Source organism: Haliotis cracherodii, unplaced genomic scaffold (assembly GCF_022045235.1).
Source record: "Haliotis cracherodii isolate W230 unplaced genomic scaffold, xgHalCrac1.p SCAF_2, whole genome shotgun sequence".
Taxonomy (NCBI): Eukaryota; Metazoa; Mollusca; class Gastropoda; order Lepetellida; family Haliotidae; genus Haliotis; species Haliotis cracherodii.
In genome coordinates, this window is record NW_027266275.1 from 3,737,485 (window position 1) to 3,759,353 (window position 21,869).

Below are 21,869 nucleotides of genomic sequence, written 5' to 3' on the forward strand. Positions count from 1 at the left end.
TTCTCGATCGAAGTTTACGGGGGACGTGCTGTGCCTATGGATCACTGTCGATAACGTTGTTGACTTTGATTGAAGATTCAATAGGCGCCTTGTGGAGATAAACATTGAACCATGAAGAAGGCCCTACGAACCCTACAATATGTTTTATGGTGTATTTTTTCTGATGAATAGGTGGGGCTATATTGACAGTGATCTGAATGATTGGGCTCCATGCCTACAACAGGCTGCTATTGAGCACCAGCTATTGTCTGCATTCACTTAACTTTCTATGGTGTTGAGAAACCCAATCTGATAGGCTCGTTGCAATATATGTGAATTATAAGGCAGTCGAACTGATAACTATATTTGTATGCCAGAGTAGGGGCTAGACCTACCGAACCATTCAATGGTATCTGTTTGAAAAACGAGCGTTCTTCACTGACGTTTACATAGGCCAGTCTGTGTTTATGACGGAATATGTATGTGCATAGAGACGGGTTCGAGTTCGTCATGCCTCGGTTTGATATAGGGAAGGTCGACGTCTTTTAACATCGCTTTTGTTATCATTTCTAGTACAATGACGAGTGCTGAGTTCTGAATATTGGAAAGTGAAAACAAGGAACAAAATGGCAACTATTGAGCAGAAGAAGTTGACATTTGATGTGGAGATTCATGATGCCCAGTTCAATCATATGGGCAAATATTTCCTCAAGTTGAGAATTCAGAGTCTTCATACACATAACTTTAGTCAGATCCGTATCAAGAAGCCACCATATGATGACTATGCTTATGATAACGAAGGTTTAACAGATGTGGTCCAGCAGACGGCAGATGCAGAACTCTGTACATTCCATGACAGATTCTTCTCATTCAAACTTCCTAAAGGTGAGTGTTATGTTCTCTGAATAGTCATACAATATAGTTATCATAGTGAAAGACCTCTGTTATATCCTGTTGATGAATAGAAGAAGCATTTCCTATTCGCCAGCCTAAACATATACAGTGATATAGGAGCCATGGTGTTATATTACATCTTAGATTATATCTTTACAAAATATTTTGATACAATCTTTTTGGAAAGAAATATTTTTTTTACAGAGCTCCAGATAAGCTGCGTATTTGCGTGAAATACGCATCAGAAATGCAGAAATACGCAGTAAAATATAATCCAAGCGTATCAAATACGCAATGAACAACACAGATACGCTACAAAAATAAAACTTGTGCGTATCATCAACATATTGTGAAGTAACCCTGCGTATTCGATTAGCAAATCAGCAACTTATTTTGAAATTATAAACGGGCATTCCGTCAACCTTGCCAAACTCCACGATGACAGTCACATCATGATCATTTGCCATCACACTTTCTTGTGGAAGTATCGTGGTATTTTTGAGTCGAACCTACACGACACCAGTTTTCAGGGACTAGATGAATGGTGTTTTTTCTTAATATTTAACTTAAATACCCACATGTGTAAAAACTAGTGGGTAACAGAAATTTGAATACGCAGATAGAATTACTGATACCCAATGATTTTAAAATGCATGGGTAAAATACCCACAACACCAAAAGCTTATCTGGAGCTCTGATTTTTTATATGTTTTCGAAAAAGGGTAATTTCAGCATAAGTTTACAATCTATGAAATAAATGCTGTTCATGAGTGTGGTGAGCACCTCTGAAACAAAGTATGGCCATCAGTGGTTTTCTCTCCTCTTTATGCTGGGAGCTATTGGCAATAAATATTGACTTAAAGCTGTGCTTGTATTTGACTGTGTGAGTTGGATATACTCTTGACATCCACCCAGTGATAGATCACAAAAGGCATTCCAGTTGAACAGCTTGAGGGCCAGGTAAACATCAGGAGTTATGGTGTTTGAGAGCTTCATTGTTAGTTACTGTGTGGTCAAAGGGAATTTGAATCGCTGACTACTGAAGTTAATAAAAACACTTATAACTCCATTCTCCTTGTCTGGATGTAGTTTAGATAAGATAACTACATTATATTTTGTATGTGTTATTCAATTGGAAAGATCTTTTCTGTCTTACATTGTATTAATCAAACTTCAATCATACCCCCATGTTTTTGATAGTTGCTAAAACATTTACAAGAAAGAAATGGTTATTCAATGGTGATATAGTTGATACAGGTATCATAGTTGTAAGAAAAGGTTATTCAATGGTGATATAGTTGATACAGGTATCAAAGTTGTAAGAAATGGTTATTCAATGGTGATATAGATGATACAGGTATCATAGTTGTAAGAAATGGTTTTATTCAATGGTGATGTAGTTGATACAGGTATCATAGTTGTAAGAAATGGTTATTCAATGGTGATATAGTTGATACAGGTATCATAGTTGTAAGAAATGGTTATTCAATGGTGATGTAGTGATACAGGTATCATAGTAGTAAGAAATGGTTATTCAGTGGTGATGTAGTTGATACAGGTATCATAGTTGTGTTTTGGACCTGAAGTTTGCAGTGTTTTTAGAGATTGTTTTCAGCCTAGTAATGTTTTGATCATGTTTGTAATTGTTTTGTTGAATCCAATTTTCAAGAGTATACTTTCTTTTGTCTGTCAGTTCATATGGTATAATTCAAATTTTAACATTAAGTTTTATTATCCTCACTTCCAATAACACAAAACCCCGCATTGTGTAAGCCACAAGCCAAAAATCCACACTAGTTTCCCATCTCAGGATGATTTATTTACTTATTTATGAGGACAAGAAGATTTGTCTCTGAAATATAATAAATTTAATAAAACATTGTTATGGAACCAGTCCAAAATGAACCCTGCTCTTTTCTAGAAGAGAGTCCAAAATGTTTCTTTAACTCAATAACATTGAAGAAGTTCATGCATGATTGTTAAGTTATATGCTATGAATTTTTTATTCACATCTCTTATTTTCCTTTCTTTAGGTTTCTGTAAGAATGATAAGAACCATGATGTGTATCTGCTCATTGAGGCGTTCAGTCTACCCGAGAAAGACAATGACATGGGAAAGAAGGTTGGGGAGGGAAAGTTTGCCATCTACCCTCGAACTAACGCTCCTCGGATCAATCTCAATGTCAAAACTGGTCAGGATATGTACAATTATACAGATATTGTGTCACTCCTCCGAACCGTCAAAACAGACAATATACAGATGCATTGTGGAAGATTACGATGCACATTTGCACTGAAGGAGTCGGTGACGACACCAAAAAGAGAAGATAGACGACCGTCGCCGGAACCTACCCCCACACCCCGGCCTACCCCTCGCCCCCAACCTGTAGTCAGACCGTCTCCTCGGCCAGTGAAAGTTGAAACCCCGCCCCCACCTCCTCCACGTCGTGCCTCCCCCGTCAGTTCCTGGGGGGACAATCTATCGCTCAACATCACACTACCCGCGTCTCCCCCTCCCCCACCTCTCTCTGATGGAAGGCAGGTGAGTTTCACTTAGTCACGGTTAACAGCAGGTAATCAATTACTATCATTGGCATTATTGATGACAACAGCCTCTTATTGAGATACCTTCTACAATGATTATTACCAACACAATTTCCACATTGCAAATTTGTCTCCAATACTGACAACCTTTTCACAGGGTTATACATCAGAAAAACTCCTGAGTTTTAGTGCTGGAGGACTACCTTATGCAAAAACACATTTACATGGCATTCTGTATAGAATTCAGTAGTCAAAGAGTATTCTGCTTGAGTATGAGTGTAGGGGATAGTGCTCATAATTTGATATTGTAGTATTTGGGCTGGTTATTAAGGGAGGGTAGTAATTATGTTGTACCGTGTTTTATTTTGTACCTCCTTCTGACTGACTGTCCATGTGCATTGCTTGTTTGAGTTTGAATTATTTTGTATTTAAACCCATTCCAAGATGTAACAAATCCAGTCACTGAAGAAGTGGAACATGGTAGCCTGGATGTCTCAACAAAGTAGACACAATTTCTGGATAACAACTTCTTTATTTACTGTCTTCACTGTCTTGCTTGACAGAGGTACAAGGATCTATACCGAAACGTCGCTTTTACAGTAATGAAGACGTTTTTATCCATAAATTGTGTCTACTCTGTCATCCGTCAACTTCTAAGTAATGCCTGTCAAACAATTGCTTGTATCCAAAACTGCTTTGCTATTGACCATTTTCTTTAACTGTTAGTACTGTAACAGGTACATAGTTACATACACAGGGTACTGTGTTGTCCTTGAGTAAGGTGATGAGTAAATCTAAGAATGTAATGACAACATTACTGATTGTGTTTGGATACATTAACCAGAATGAGTAGATCATGGGTTTTCATCAGACTGAATTTATTTTCAGCAATTTATTTTTCAATGGTCTAAAGAATGTTGCAGTACTGGAATTGAATGTATATATTAGCTTCCATAGAAAATATTGCCAGATTTCACAGGGCACCCAAACTATAAAGTATATTTGGTGTGAAGTACAAATGTTGACAACAGCTAATACTCCCCAGATGGCTGAGTCCCCCCTGCCTAACCGAGACCAGAGTACGTTTAGCATGGGACCAGGGTGGCGCCACGTCTCTCAGACCGGCAAGGAGCAGATTGATGTGATCCTCCATGGGGCTTCCAGTGTCCCCCCAACAAACAAGGGCAACCGGCCGGTGCCTTATGTCTCAATGTGAGTACAGCCATGGTGTGCCTTAAGCCTCAATGTGAGTACAGCCATGGTGTGCCTTATGTCTCAATGTGAGTACAGCCATGGTGTGCCTTATGTCTCAATGTGAGTACAACTGTGTTGTGCCTTATGTCTCAATGTGAGTACAGCCATGGCATGCCTTATGTCTCAATGTGAGTATAGCCATGGTGTGCCTTATGTCTCAATGTGAGTACAGCCATGGTGTGCCTTATGTCTCAATGTGAGTACAGCCATGGCATGCCTTATGTCTCAATGTGAGTACAGCCATGGTGTGCCTTATGTCTCAATGTGAGTACAGCCATGGTGTGCCTTATGTCTCAATGTGAGTACAACTGTGTTGTGCCTTATATTTCAATGTGAGTACAGCCATGATGTGCCTTATGTCTCAATGTGAGTACAGCCATGGTGTGCCTTATGTCTCAATGTGAGTACAGCCATGGTGTGCCTTAAGCCTCAATGTGAGTACAGCCATGATGTGCCTTATGTCTCAATGTGAGTACAGCCATGATGTGCATTATGTCTCAATGTGAGTACAGCCATGGTGTGCCTTGTGTCTCAATGTGAGTACAACTGTGTTGTGCCTTATATCTCAATGTGAGAACAGCCATGGTGTGCCTTATGTCTCAATGTGAGTACAGCCATGGTGTGCCTTATGTCTCAATGTGAGTACAGCCATGGTGTGCCTTATGTCTCAATGTGAGTACAGCCATGGTGTGCCTTTTGTCTCAATGTGAGTACAGCCATGATGTGCCTTATGTCTCAATGTGAGTACAGCCATGGTGTGCCTTTTGTCTCAATGTGAGTACAGCCATGGTGTTCCTTATGTCTCAATGTGAGTACAGCCTTGTGCCTCAATGTGCTTTTATTGTAGACTTTCTGTGGCATGATAGGCAATGTTGGCCTCTAGAGTCCCATACCAGTTAGAGTATGAAAACACACAACTTTATGGACATCAACTTCTGGTTTATTGCATATAGTGACGTTTCAATGTAGATTCTTACACCATTATCAAGCTGGGGTTATTCCAGTTTTTGAAGAAAATGAAAATAGCCAAAATGGCTACAGAATATTTGTGCTTAAATGCTTAAATAAATTGGCCGCACCCTTAGAATACCATCTCTCATGTTTCCTTATAAATGTACTGACCTGTATATTCTAGAGTGGATGTCCATGTGCATGTCCAGATACACATTGCAAGCCACAATTATGATGTAATTGTTTCCCAGTAAGACCAAATCTGAAGATGACCGACATGTCCGAGGCCAGGGCAGAACCCATGCCACCATCCGTCCCACCAGTGCCCCAACATGGGAGGAACGTCTCTCTCTAGAGCTGGATGAGAACAAGGCTCCAGATGAAAGTAGGTCCATGAAGTGCAGTGTGAAGAGACTGGGATGCCTCTTGAACAGATACCTTTTTCCCCCGTGAGGATTCCTGGTTAGAATAGGTGCCGTGTGAACTGTGCTTGCCCTGACAGGCCGACCCGGGAACAACCGGGGTAGAGTAGGTCTTCAGAATCCATACTTGCCATAACAGGCAACTATGCTTATCGTAAGAGGTGACTAACGGGATTGGGTGGTCAGGCTCGCTGACTTTGTTGATGCATGTCATCGATCTCAATTGCATGGATCAATGCTCATGATATTAATCACTGGATTGTCTGGTCCAGACTTGATTATTTACAGACTGCCATCATGTAGCTGGAATATTGCTGAGTGCGGCGTTAAACAACAAACCAACCAACTAACCAACCCTGAGAGGCCACAAATACGATTGGGTGTTCTCAATGTTTTGGTTATATTTTAGCCATCCTATCCTGACAACGTGGGATGCCGCCCATAACAATAGTCCCTGGTTTGTCTGTCCCAGACTTGATTATTTGCAGCCTGCTGTGATATATGTAAACGACCATAAATCTCTATGCCAGGGTTTACACAACTCCTGTTATGCTGATTTGACAAGAATGCACCATTTTCTCAAGTTAGTGTCAGTAGACATCCTAAGAAATTATTATTTATGCTATTCCACAGTACTAGTGTAAATCTTATTTCACTAGTCCCCAGAGATTGTAGCTAGTCCTGCTTGAACAAGACAAAAAATGTTTACAATGTTTTATTCAGTTCCAATTTGCTGGAAAATTGAAGCAGTGAGAACTGGTTCAGAATTTTAGCCCTCAGATGCTACTGGTCAGTGAAGACTACACTAATTGGTGTTTACTTTTCCTCAACACAGTTTAATAGTTGACATGACCGAGGCTGACTGTTGTGGTTTGTTTTAGCCATGGTGTTGACGGTGGGCGACAGCGTCAGCAAGCAGACCCTGGTGAACTACAAGATCCCCGTGGGTCACCTGCAGCCCTTCCATCAGTACCACATGGAGATGGTGGTGGTGAGTAGCAGTAGCGAGCGCCGTTTCCATGTCTCATCCCTCCACTGGGGGCACAGGTGGCCCAGTCTAAGGTGCCGCGATTCGCTGTGCAGAGTTGCGTCCCTTGGGCACGCCAGAAACCTATGATTGTGAGTTCGAATCCCGGTTATGTTTCTAGGTTTGTGAGCACCTTACCCGTGCTCGTGGGTTTCACCGAAGTGGTAAACGTCTGAGACCTGTATCACTTCGGGCTTTCCTCCCATATTAAGCTGACACGCCGTGATATAACTGGAATACTGTTAAAAGCGGCGTTAAACCCAACTCACTCACTCACTCATCCCTCCACTCAGCATACCTAACCATTGATTTCACTGTGGGAATTCCAGGGTAGAATTGCTCACCTGTAACCTCTGCTTGTGGTAGTTGACATTAATGGATGACTGCATGTCATGTAACTGATCATTGTTCATAAACGTAGTCACTGGTTTGCCTGGGCCAGACTCCTTTATCTACAGGCCACTGCCATGTATCTAGAATATTGATGACTGCAGTGTTAAAACAGCATTCAATCACTCATTCTTGTCTGTGCCATTGTCATCTATAATTTTCACGCGACACATTATGACTACTGACAGTGGGGCTCGATTTAGCTGTATAAAACATGCACCAGTGCAACCTATTATTGAAAAAGTGCATGTTAAAATTTAAAAAAAAATTGTGTCTGCCTAACCCTTGCTTGTCAACACAACATCAATCTTGAACACATTCAAAACTTCTGGGGTTTATTTACCATTCTGTATCAATAAGCTCTGTGTATGGGTAATTTGTAATGCTTTCGTGGGCTTGACATTAGATTATGTGCACATATTCCTGTTATACTTTACAGAAATACATCATTAATCTATGTGACACTGGCAGCAGAGTGGCCTATGGTTCAACTCTAATATATGTTTGGGATCAGGGTGCAATCTGGTTTTGTCTGGGGGTGCCAGTTAAATCAAGTTCCTTAAATCGAGCCCAGTGGACAGGCCATGGGGATGCACAGTCTGCCCCTGCCCCAGGAGACTAAGACATGAGCCTGAGTTTGAGAGAACCCTGTCCCACACCTGCCCATACCTATCACAGATGTACAGGAGTGCAGCGTTGTGTATGTGGGCCTAGCATGAGCCTACCCCAGTATCTCAATGTCTATAACCCTTGGAGAAAAATGTAGATACATTCATCATATCAGGTAATCAGCATGAGCTCAGATCTTCTACAGTTTTCTTGTACTCACACAATGCAGTCTATGATTCCCTCTTCCAGCCATCTAAAGACAGCCCGAGTGGTGTGAGGATGTATGCGTCTGTGATGAGGAAACTGAGTAAACTGCCCAAGGAGATGTCGTCCCCCAACTACCACGGCCTGGAGGTGAGGGGAGGGAGGGCAGCAGCACACTCACAGCATCATGTCAGATATAGCTTGACGGAATAGGCCTGAAACAATCCCCTGGCAGGGATCTACCTAGACCTGCTGAGAGGCCAATATTAGGTCCAAAGTCTGTAGCAAAAGTCAGTAATGTGATACAGGATATAGTCAATTCTGTATTCATAGATATCGCTTCTGCTTTTGATGAGATTGATTTAAATGATTGATTATTTAATGTATTCATTTTTGGCTGTATACTGGAATCTACATGGTATGTGGTATATTAATTACAGGTGTATCTGCGATCAGTTCAGCGGTCACTGCAGAACCCCCCCGGTCCGCTGGTCGCGGTGGCCCGGATTGTGCCTGACTACTATAACTACAAGTGAGTCTCAGCTTCCATAGATAAACAGCAAGGAACTAGACCCCTAGTATGATGTCAGTAGTGTTTGCTGGGATAATCACATGGAAACATCTGCTCCTGAAATGTGGGTTAAAACAGCATGCTCTGTTGCTATTGGTCCAGCCCTTACACTGTAGGCAATAGCTACAGATGAACATGGTTAACAAAATGAACGGCTTTGATAATGAATACAAGTACTTTTCCTTCCGTAAGAAATGCAGGCCTTATATTTAGCCAGGTAATGAAAAATGTTACTTTAATGACCCTATTTGTAACTTTTCTGTGACTATCATAACTTTACTAAATAAGAACACTGAACATTTTAGAATTTGTGATTGTTTCTCATGAATATTAGTTTTGATTGGTTTCCAGAGCTGACAACTTGATGTCCAACCCTCGGACGGCTGGCGTGAGTATGACGAGTGTGACCTTCCCGTCTCCCCATCCGTCGTCCTTCAGCGTGGTTCCCAGGTCCAAGCATGGATACCCACAGGTCAGCTCAGGTCACTTGGCCATTTCTGTCACATAGTTACAGTGTCTGATTGTCTTTGCTTGTCACAGCAGACGGTCAGGTCAGGTGAGCTGCAGGTGTTCTTGGTTTTAAATTTTGTTTAAGTATCAGAGCTCTACTTGATTTGGATAATCAAATTCAACTTCAAGCTATTAATTACGCTGCACTGTGTGATGATGATATTGAAAGTTAAAGGCAAGTGCTCTCCCAACTCAAGTATCGGCTATAAATACATCAGAATGGTTCCAGTATGAACTGCTGGGAACCCATGTTTAATGATGGCTAAAAATGAAACAAAGAAGAAATGGTTGATCGATGGTGATGGTATTTAGTACGGGCATCATAGTTGTGTTTTGGACCTTGTAGTCAACATGGCAACTTTGCAGGATGTTATAAATAAAATGCTAGTTACCGATTATAAATTGTTATCTTAATTGTTCACAATGTCAAGATCAAGGGTCGTTTCACACATTCAACAATGTATGCAATATTTGATATTTTTGTAGGATTAACAGAAATAGCAGAAACAATATATGTATAACGGCTAAGAATCAGGAGATAGATAAACACGGCAAACGTAACAACCAATGAAAACAGTTGTCACCGCTGTCCCTGTAGCCGTAGGCCATGGCCCCAAATAGGTTGTGAAGCAGATTATGGAGCATTTGATTGATTATCAGGCACTTTCACTTGGGCATTTAAATACTTTCTAGAATATTATGACTTTTTCTCTCTAGGAATTTGACTAAATGTATCTAGGAAAATTGATACTCGCCAAGAAAATTGCATTATTTTTAAATACTTTTCTTGCCCTTTAAGTTTGCAGTGTTTCTGAGACTAGTAACATTTTGATAACATTTGTAAATTGTTGGTCATATCCAGTTTTCAAGTGAATACTTTTCTTCAGCCCAGCAGTATGTATGAGAAGTGTTGTAGTGCGGGTCAGTATGCACGAGGTAGTGACAGTAGTCACCAGCAGGATGATTCTTATCCTTGCTTCAGGTGAGCCTCCCGGGGCACCCGGAGAAACAGCCCACGTGGAACCAGCCCTACTTGTTCTCTGCCGAGAAGGACAAGGCCACCATGTTTACACCATCTGCTGCTCTTGTCATAGAATACTACGTTGCTGACACAAGTGAGTTGTCATAGAATACTACGTTGCTGACACAAGTGAGTTGTCATAGAATACTACGTTGCTGACACAAGTGAGTTGTCATAGAATACTACGTTGCTGACACAAGTGAGTTGTCATAGAATACTACGTTGCTGACACAAGTGAGTCGTCATCTGTGTTTTCTTCTCCACTCACTGATCCTTTGTGTTGGTCACTGAGTTGAGCATTTGAGCATAACTACAACTTTTGATCTGATTACAACTTTATCGTTATGATGTTAATCAATCTAACAGTTAATGATTTTCATAATTGCATTAAAATATGTCAATGGCAGTAATAATAAAGCCTAGACCTCGACCTCAAATCTGCATCTGATGGTTGGACATACTCTTTAAGATGTAATTTTTCGGTCATCCTTAATATGAATAGCTGACTGAAAGGTCAAAGTTGTTGTTAATGAAATAGTTTGTTTTAATGTGCATGACCATGAAAATTCAAGGTTGAATATGATGTATAGTTTTATATGTCTATATCCTCTATGATAATAAGGAAAATCCAAAATATTGAACGAAAAACCAACAATGAAAATTCAGCCCATTTATTTAACCCAAACTTTGTATAAATAACACAAACTACTGTTACATTACATTTCAGATGTGCAGGTTGCACAAGTTTCTGTGAAATAGGGAGTGTTTTTTACAAAACCCTCCGAATCACTCTATGAATACTTAAGACCATGTGATGATACTCTTATTTTTTCATATGATTTGCAGATTGTTCATGGTGTGTACAAAATGATGAATAGAGTGTTGAGTGATGTGTCTTCAAGACAGTGTGTTGAGTGATGTGTCTACACGACAGTGTGTTGAGTGATGTGTCTACACGACAGTGTGTTGAGTGATGAGTCTACACGACAGTGTGTTGAGTGATGTGTCTTCACGACAGTGTGTTGAGTGATGTGTCTTCACGACAGTGTGTTGAGTGATGTGTCTTCACGACAGTGTGTTGAGTGATGTGTCTTCACGACAGTGTGTTGAGTGATGTGTCTTCAAGACAGTGTGTTTGTATTCCAGCTATGAATGATGACTACTGGAAGATTCAGTCACCGATCGGCTTTTCCTCTCTGCTGCTGGACCAGCAGATGTACACACACCTCACGGCAGACCGGGCCAAGAACGGGCTTCGCATAGAAGGACTCCCAATACAGGTGCTCATGTTACCCTGCAACCATGGCATCACTAAATAATTAATACATAGAAGGACTCCCAATACAGGTGCTCATGTTACCCTGCAACCATGGCATCACTAAATAATTAATACATAGAAGGACTCCCAATACAGGTGCTCATGTTACCCAGCAACCATGGCATCACTAAATAATTAATACAGAGAAGGACTCCCAATACAGGTGCTGATGTTACCCAGCAACCATGGCATCACGAAATAATTAATACATAGAAGGACTCCCAATACAGGTGCTGATGTTACCCAGCAACCATGGCATCACTAAATAATTAATACATAGAAGGACTCCCAATACAGGTGCTGATGTTACCCAGCAACCATGGCATCACTAAATGATTAATACATAGAAGGACTCCCAATACAGGTGCTCATGTTACCCAGCAACCATGGCATCACTAAATAATTAATACATAGAAGGACTCCCAATACAGGTGCTCATGTTACCCAGCAACCATGGCATCACTAAATAATTAATACATAGAAGGACTCCCAATACAGGTGCTGATGTTACCCAGCAACCATGGCATCACTAAATAATTAATACATAGAAGGACTCCCAATACAGGTGCTCATGTTACCCAGCAACCATGGCATCACTAAATGATTAATACATAGAAGGACTCCCAATACAGGTGCTCATGTTACCCAGCAACCATGGCATCACGAAATAATTAATACATAGAAGGACTCCCAATACAGGTGCTCATGTTACCCAGCAACCATGGCATCACTAAATAATTAATACATAGAAGGACTCCCAATACAGGTGCTGATGTTACCCAGCAACCATGGCATCACTAAATAATTGATACATAGAAGGACTCCCAATACAGGTGCTGATGTTACCCAGCAACCATGGCATCACTAAATAATTACTACATAGAAGGACTCCCAATACAGGTGCTCATGTTACCCAGCAACCATGGCATCACTAAATAATTAATACAGAGAAGGACTCCCAATACAGGTGCTTGTGTTACCCAGCAACCATGGCATCACTAAATAATTACTACATAGAAGGACTCCCAATACAGGTGCTCATGTTACCCAGCAACCATGGCATCACTAAATAATTAATACAGAGAAGGACTCCCAATACAGGTGCTGATGTTACCCAGCAACCATGGCATCACTAAATAATTACTACATAGAAGGACTCCCAATACAGGTGCTCGTGTTACCCTGCAACCATGGCATCACTAAATGATTAATACAGAGAAGGACTCCCAATACAGGTGCTGATGTTACCTTGCAACCATGGCATCACTAAATAATTACTACATAGAAGGACTCCCAATACAGGTGCTGATGTTACCCAGCAACCATGGCATCACTAAATAATTACTACATAGAAGGACTCCCAATACAGGTGCTCATGTTACCTTGCAACCATGGCATCACTAAATGATTAATACAGAGAAGGACTCCCAATACAGGTGCTGATGTTACCTTGCAACCATGGCATCACTAAATAATTACTACATAGAAGGACTCCCAATACAGGTGCTGATGTTACCCAGCAACCATGGCATCACTAAATAATTACTACATAGAAGGACTCCCAATACAGGTGCTCATGTTACCCAGCAACCATGGCATCACTAAATAATTACTACATAGAAGGACTCCCAATACAGGTGCTGATGTTACCCAGCAACCATGGCATCACTAAATAATTAATACATAGAAGGACTCCCAATACAGGTGCTGATGTTACCCAGCAACCATGGCATCACTAAATAATTGATACATAGAAGGACTCCCAATACAGGTGCTCATGTTACCCAGCAACCATGGCATCACTAAATAATTAATACATAGAAGGACTCCCAATACAGGTGCTGATGTTACCCAGCAACCATGGCATCACTAAATAATTAATACATAGAAGGACTCCCAATACAGGTGCTCATGTTACCCAGCAACCATGGCATCACTAAATAATTAATACATAGAAGGACTCCCAATACAGGTGCTCATGTTACCCAGCAACCATGGCATCACTAAATAATTAATACATAGAAGGACTCCCAATACAGGTGCTGATGTTACCCAGCAACCATGGCATCACTAAATAATTAATACATAGAAGGACTCCCAATACAGGTGCTGATGTTACCCAGCAACCATGGCATCACTAAATGATTAATACATAGAAGGACTCCCAATACAGGTGCTCATGTTACCTTGCAACCATGGCATCACTAAATAATTGATACATAGAAGGACTCCCAATACAGGTGCTGATGTTACCCAGCAACCATGGCATCACTAAATAATTAATACATAGAAGGACTCCCAATACAGGTGCTCATGTTACCTTGCAACCATGGCATCACTAAATGATTAATACAGAGAAGGACTCCCAATACAGGTGCTGATGTTACCCAGCAACCATGGCATCACTAAATAATTAATACATAGAAGGACTCCCAATACAGGTGCTCATGTTACCCAGCAACCATGGCATCACTAAATAATTAATACATAGAAGGACTCCCAATACAGGTGCTCATGTTACCCAGCAACCATGGCATCACTAAATAATTGATACATAGAAGGACTCCCAATACAGGTGCTGATGTTACCCAGCAACCATGGCATCACTAAATAATTAATACAGAGAAGGACTCCCAATACAGGTGCTGATGTTACCCAGCAACCATGGCATCACTAAATAATTAATACATAGAAGGACTCCCAATACAGGTGCTCATGTTACCTTGCAACCATGGCATCACTAAATGATTAATACAGAGAAGGACTCCCAATACAGGTGCTGATGTTACCCAGCAACCATGGCATCACTAAATAATTACTACATAGAAGGACTCCCAATACAGGTGCTGATGTTACCCAGCAACCATGGCATCACTAAATAATTAATTCATAGAAGGATTCCCAATACAGGTGCTGATGTTACCCAGCAACCATGGCATCACTAAATAATTAATACATAGAAGGACTCCCAATACAGGTGCTCATGTTACCCAGCAACCATGGCATCACTAAATAATTACTACATAGAAGGATTCCCAATACAGGTGCTGATGTTACCCAGCAACCATGGCATCACTAAATAATTAATACATAGAAGGACTCCCAATACAGGTGCTCATGTTACCCAGCAACCATGGCATCACTAAATAATTAATACAGAGAAGGACTCCCAATACAGGTGCTCATGTTACCCAGCAACCATGGCATCACTAAATAATTACTACATAGAAGGACTCCCAATACAGGTGCTCATGTTACCCTGCAACCATGGCATCACTAAATAATTAATACATAGAAGGATTCCCAATACAGGTGCTGATGTTACCCAGCAACCATGGCATCACTAAATAATTGATACATAGAAGGACTCCCAATACAGGTGCTCGTGTTACCCTGCAACCATGGCATCACTAAATAATTAATACAGAGAAGGACTCCCAATACAGGTGCTCATGTTACCCAGCAACCATGGCATCACTAAATAATTACTACATAGAAGGACTCCCAATACAGGTGCTCATGTTACCCAGCAACCATGGCATCACTAAATAATTACTACATAGAAGGACTCCCAATACAGGTGCTCATGTTACCCTGCAACCATGGCATCACTAAATAATTGATACATAGAAGGACTCCCAATACAGGTGCTCATGTTACCCAGCAACCATGGCATCACTAAATAATTAATACATAGAAGGACTCCCAATACAGGTGCTCATGTTACCCAGCAACCATGGCATCACTAAATAATTACTACATAGAAGGACTCCCAATACAGGTGCTCATGTTACCCAGCAACCATGGCATCACTAAATGATTACTACATACAGGCAAACTATCAACAATAGTAACTTGTTCTTGTCCTTTAAATAATAATTCAGTTTAGGACCAACTTGTATTTAAACCAAGAAAAAAAGAACCCTCAGATGGAACACATCTACAGGGAAAAACAATCTCCGATTTTCACATCTGATTGCCTGAGACTCCACTGTCAAAGAAATATGATTTTTTCCGTCTATTTCCAGGGCACTGACATGTTAACAGAAGATGGAAGAGCACCAACTGTCGGCCTTATCCTGAAGCTGATTACAACTGATGTAAGTGTATAGCTGATGGGAGGCGAGCAGGAGAAAGGTGTCCCACTCCCTGGCCAGTAACCAGTGGATTAACATGTCTTGTGGTGATCAGAACCAGGCTTTAAAATTATTTGCATCACATTAAAGCATTTAATTTCTTTTCTTTAGATATAGTTGGCATGTTTTGGAACACTTATCTGCCCAAAAGGTGTCAGTTGAGAACAACAGTAATCCTTTGTAAGTGTATTCTTCACCATGGCCATAAACAGTACGTCCCGTGAAGATCCGGGTTAGAATTGGTCTTCAGCAAACCATGCTTGCTGTAAAAGGCGACTATGCTTGTGGGAAGAGGCGACTTATTGGATCAATGGTCAGACTCCCTGACTTGGTTGATGCATTTCATTGTATCCCAATTGCGTAGACCTATGATCATGACGTCAATCACTTGATTGTCTGGTCCAGATTTGATTATTTACAGACCGCCGTCATATAGCTGGAATATTGCTGAGTGCGGCGTTAAACAACAAATAAACATGAACAGTACTGAGAGCCATGTGACTCTTATCTGCCAAAATAGTGTCAGATGACAGCAACAGTAATGCCTTGGAAATATATTCTCCACCTTGATGATGATACGATGACTATGTGTCCCTGCAGCACCCCGACTCCATGGGGTCATACAGCAACATCAACACTCTGCCGGAGATTGACCTGCATCCCACAGAGACCATGACCTACTACCGACACTCCCCCGATGAGCTGAAGCTGGACCTCCCAGAATCCCCTGACAACATGGATGACGAGGAGGAGGAGGAGGAAAGGGGGCCTAATGGCGAGTGGGTGCTGCGGCGGAAGCCTCTCAAGTCTATACTGGTAAGTCACAGATTCAGATACCATGTGACAAGGCCCATTACAGCAGGTAGCATGGCACTTGAAGTACTGAAACCTTCTGATGACCAGTACTGAAGGTCATGTGATGACCAGTACTGAAGGCCATGTGATGACCAGTACTGAAGGCCATGTGATGACCAGTACTGAAGGCCATGTGATGACGAGTAGTGAAGGCCATGTGTTGACCAGTACCGAAGGCCATGTGATGACCAGTCCTGAGGGTCATGTGATGACCAGTACTGAAAGCCAAGTGATGACCAGTACTGAGGGTCATGTGATGACCAGTACTGAAGGCCATGTGATGACCAGTACTGAGGGTCATGTGATGACCAGTACTGAAGGCCATGTGATGACCTGTACTGAGGGTCATGTGATGACCAGTACTGAGAGCCATGTGATGACCAGTACTGAAGGCCATGTGATGACCAGTACTGAAGGCCATGTGATGACCAGTACTGAGGGTCATTTGATGACCAGTACTGAGGGTCATTTGATGACCAGTGTTATGGGTCATATAACAAGGAACTTATGCTGGTCAGTTTATGACTGACTTGGGTCGTCAAAGACACCGCGATTCGCTGTGCAGAGTTGTGTCCCTTGGGCACGCCAGAAACCTATGATTGTGGGTTCGAATCCCGGTTCGCTCCGATTATGTTTCTAGGTTTGTCAGCACCATACCTGTGCTCGTGGGTTTCACCGAAGTGGTAAACGTCTGAGACCTGCGTCACTTCGGGCTTTCCTCCCACATTAAGCTGACACGCTGTGATATAACTGGAATAATTGTAAAAGCGGTGTTAAACCCAGCTCACTCACTCACGACTGATTTTGGTGTTTCGCTTGCTTTTTTTAGAAGGTACAAAAACTATATTGTGAAACATAAATATTCAATAATTGTTTTCAATTTTCTAGTTTCTTGCTCAAATGTATTACTAATGTTATAACTGGACGACCTGCATGTATACCAAAATACTTTGAAAAAGCATATTCAATTTTTTAAAATATTTGACAAAATAGTCACAAGAATAAAATTAAGTTGTTCTGTGTATTTAGGCATGAGACAATCATACACAACAAGGTCATTTTGTCAAACAGTCATTTTTTTTGTCATGCGAGTAAATATTTACTAAATATTTATAAAATTGTTTTCTAATCTTTCGAGTTGAAGTTGATTATGCGTTTTCAAAGTGTTTCAGTATAAATACAGTCTCTACATATATATTACAATTTGTTTTATCAAGCAACATGTTCTTCAACATGTCTGAAAGCCCCAGTGCACACTGGGAGTTTGGTTCATTGTCTACGTAAATATGGATGTCGGCTTCTCGTCTTGAGTTCTGTTTAATGTAGCAATTTCATGGTTGACATCGATAATGTGTCTGTAGAAGGTGAAAAAGGAAGGTGGTAAAACAATCAAAACACTTGTAAGTATAATTCTGTATCTCTGACACAAGATTAATCCCATTAGATGGTGATATTTCTGTCAAGACTTGTCACACTAGATGGTGGTGGTATGTCTGTCAGTCACTTGTCACACTAGATGGTGGTATGTCTGTCAGTCACTTGTCACGGTGTGGTGGTATGTCTGTCCGTCATTTGTCATGGTGTGGTGGTATGTCTGTCAGTCACTTGTCACACTAGATGGTGGTGGTATGTCTGTCAGTCACTTGTCACACTAGATGGTGGTATGTCTGTCTATCACTTGTCACGGTGTGGTGGTATGTCTGTCCGTCATTTGTCATGGTGTGGTGGTATGTCTGTCAGTCACCTGTCACACTAGATGGTGGTGGTATGTCTGTCAGTCACTTGTCACAGTGTGGTGGTATGTCTGTCCGTCATTTGTCACGGTGTGGTGGTATGTCTGTCAGTCACTTGTCACACTGGATGGCGGTGGTATATCTGTCAGTCACTTGTCACACTAGATGGTGGTGGTATGTCTGTCAGTCACTTGTCACAGTGTGGTGGTATGTCTGTCCGTCATTTGTCATGGTGTGGTGGTATGTCTGTCAGTCACTTGTCACACTGGATGGTGGTGGTATGTCTGTCAGTCACTTGTCACACTAGATGGTGGTGGTATGTCTGTCAGTCACTTGTCACAGTGTGGTGGTATGTCTGTCCGTCATTTGTCACAGTGTGGTGGTATGTCTGTCTGTCATTTGTCACGGTGTGGTGGTATGTCTGTCTATCACTTGTCACGGTGTGGTGGTATGTCTGTCAGTCACTTGTCACACTGGATGGTGGTGGTATGTCTGTCAGTCACTTGTCACACTAGATGGTGGTGGTATGTCTGTCAGTCACTTGTCACAGTGTGGTGGTATGTCTGTCCGTCATTTGTCACAGTGTGGTGGTATGTCTGTCTGTCATTTGTCACGGTGTGGTGGTATGTCTGTCTATCACTTGTCACGGTGTGGTGGTATGTCTGTCAGTCACTTGTCACACTGGATGGTGGTGGTATGTCTGTCAGTCACTTGTCACGGTGTGGTGGTATGTCTGTCTATCACTTGTCATGGTGTGGTGGTATGTCTGTCAGTCACTTGTCACACTGGATGGTGGTGGTATGTCTGTCCGTCATTTGTCATGGTGTGGTAGTATGTCTGTCCGTCATTTGTCACGGTGTGGTGGTATGTCTGTCAGTCACTTGTCACACTGGATGGTGGTATGTCTGTCAATCACTTGTCGCAGAGGATGGTGGTATGTCTGTCGATTACTTGTCACTTTGTGGTGGTATGTCTGTCAATCACTTGTCGCAGAGGGTGGTGGTATGTCTGTCGATTACTTGTCAAAGAGGGTGGCAGTATGTCTGTCAATCACTTGTCACGGTGTGGTGGTATGTCTGTCAATCACGTGTCACACTGGATGGTGGTGGTATGTCTGTCAATCACTTGTCACGGTGTGGTAGTATGTCTGTCAATCACTTGTCACAGAGGATGGTGGTATGTCTGTCAATCACTTGTCACGGTGTGGTGGTATGTCTGTCAATCACTTGTCACGGTGTGGTGGTATGTCTGTCAATCACTTGTCACAGAGGGTGGTGGTATGTCTGTCAATCACTTGTCACGGTGTGGTGGTATGTCTGTCAATCACTTATCACAGAGGGTGGTGGTATGCCTGTCAATCACTTGTCGCTGTGTTGTGGTATGTCTGTCAATCACTTGTCAGTGTGTGGTGGTATGCCTGTCAATCACTTGTCACAGAAGGTGGTGGTGGTATGTCTGTCAATCACTTGTCACGGTGTGGTGGTATGTCTGTCAATCACTTGTCACAGAGGGCGGTGGTATGTCTGTCAATCACTTGTCACAGTGTGCTGGTATGTCTGTCAATCACTTGTCACTGTGTGCTGGTATGTCTGTCAATCACTTGTCACTCTCACAACTCGGTGTCTATCACATAACTGACCACACAACTGTGTCTATCACATAACTCACCACACAACTTTGTGTCTATCACATAACTCACCACACAACTTTGTGTCTATCACATATCTCACCACACAACTTTGTCTATCACATATCTCACCACACAACTTTGTGTCTATCACATAACTCACCACACAACTTTGTGTCTATCACATAACTCACCACACAACTTTGTCTATCACATATCTCACCACACAACTTTGTCTATCACATATCTCACCACACAACTTTGTGTCTATCACATAACTCACCACACAACTTTGTCTATCACATAACTCACCACACAACTTTGTGTCTATCACATAACTCACCACACAACTTTGTCTATCACATAACTCACCACACAACTTTGTCTATCACATATCTCACCACACAACTTTGTGTCTATCACATATCTCACCACACAACTTTGTGTCTATCACATAACTCACCACACAACTTTGTGTCTATCACATATCTCACCACACAACTTTGAGTCTATCACATAACTCACCACACAACTTTGTCTATCACATATCTCACCACACAACTTTGTCTATCACATATCTCACCACACAACTTTGTGTCTATCACATATCTCACCACACAACTTTGTCTATCACATATCTCACCACACAACTTTGTGTCTATCACATAACTCACCACACAACTTTGTGTCTATCACATATCTCACCACACAACTTTGTGTCTATCACATAACTCACCACACAACTTTGTCTATCACATATCTCACCACACAACTTTGTCTATCACATATCTCACCACACAACTTTGTCTATCACATAACTCACCACACAACTTTGTGTCTATCACATAACTCACCACACAACTTTGTCTATCACATAACTCACCACACAACTTTGTCTATCACATATCTCACCACACAACTTTGTCTATCACATATCTCACCACACAACCTTGTATGCCTGTCACTGCAATACGCTGCACTGAACCTCTATCCACCACAGTGCCTTCAGACACTGCAAGATATTTATTGATAATCACAGACCCTGGTAGTACCTGTTCAAATTAACAGTTTAGTATCCTGCAGTGATCCCAGGATATGAAAAAGGTCTAGATGATTAACAACCTCAAACACAATCCGTGCAGGCTTTGTACTCGGCTGTTCATGTGAATAGCTAACTCACTGCACACAGCTGCCAGTACTGGGAAAAAACAATCACCACTGAAATAGAAATGTTCTTTACCAGCTGGCTTTCTTGTGAGATGTGTTGACTACACTTCTTGTGTATAGAGAATATCGGTGTGTTCGAGACAGTAACAATCAGGCTACCCGAATGTCCACTCATTTACCCTGATGTCAGGTGTACCTTACAAGGAGGCGATTAACTTGAAAAGTGTGTTTTACTGATTTTATTGACTACTCTCTGCATGTCTGGTTACTTTCACGTGATATTGTCTGCTTGAATTTTATAGTTGTATTTGTTATGTTTTCGAAAGGGTTTTAAATTAGGCAGGGTCAGCATCCAACCACAGACTTTGTCAGTTAATAATAACCACAGACATTATACTCATAATACTCATGCTCAACAAATTCATGACAAAACATTTATGTAATAAACATTTTTAATCCAGGATTATGACATTGATACTTGCATAGTAGTGAGTGACATTGCAAATGTTTTGTCAGGCACTTATTATTCATTAACACATAAAGCTTAATGTGCCCACAGATACTGTTTATTATATGATACTCCATGACTGACAGGTTCATGACAAAACATTTATGTAATAAACATTTTTAATCCAGGATTATGACATTGATACTTGC

At 41.4% G+C, this 21,869-nt stretch overlaps 1 protein-coding gene across 2 annotated transcripts in view; it reads left to right on the plus strand.

Annotated features, from left to right (window-relative positions):
* The first annotated feature begins 443 nt into the window (after positions 1 to 443).
* Positions 444 to 21,869, plus strand: part of LOC139469493 (coiled-coil domain-containing protein 33-like) — a 37,179-nt gene continuing 15,753 nt past the window's right edge. The window contains exons 1-12 of one of the 2 annotated variants that reach the window (XM_071251678.1): positions 444 to 864; positions 2,907 to 3,415; positions 4,463 to 4,629; positions 5,874 to 6,007; positions 6,926 to 7,035; positions 8,320 to 8,424; positions 8,715 to 8,806; positions 9,197 to 9,317; positions 10,338 to 10,470; positions 11,523 to 11,656; positions 15,723 to 15,794; positions 16,431 to 16,646. In XM_071251678.1, the coding sequence (XP_071107779.1) occupies positions 606 to 864; positions 2,907 to 3,415; positions 4,463 to 4,629; positions 5,874 to 6,007; positions 6,926 to 7,035; positions 8,320 to 8,424; positions 8,715 to 8,806; positions 9,197 to 9,317; positions 10,338 to 10,470; positions 11,523 to 11,656; positions 15,723 to 15,794; positions 16,431 to 16,646 (2,052 nt within the window). In that variant the 5' untranslated portion in view covers positions 444 to 605. The remainder of the gene's footprint in view (positions 865 to 2,906; positions 3,416 to 4,462; positions 4,630 to 5,873; positions 6,008 to 6,925; positions 7,036 to 8,319; positions 8,425 to 8,714; positions 8,807 to 9,196; positions 9,318 to 10,337; positions 10,471 to 11,522; positions 11,657 to 15,722; positions 15,795 to 16,430; positions 16,647 to 21,869) is intronic. The other variant, XM_071251679.1, reaches the window with a different exon arrangement.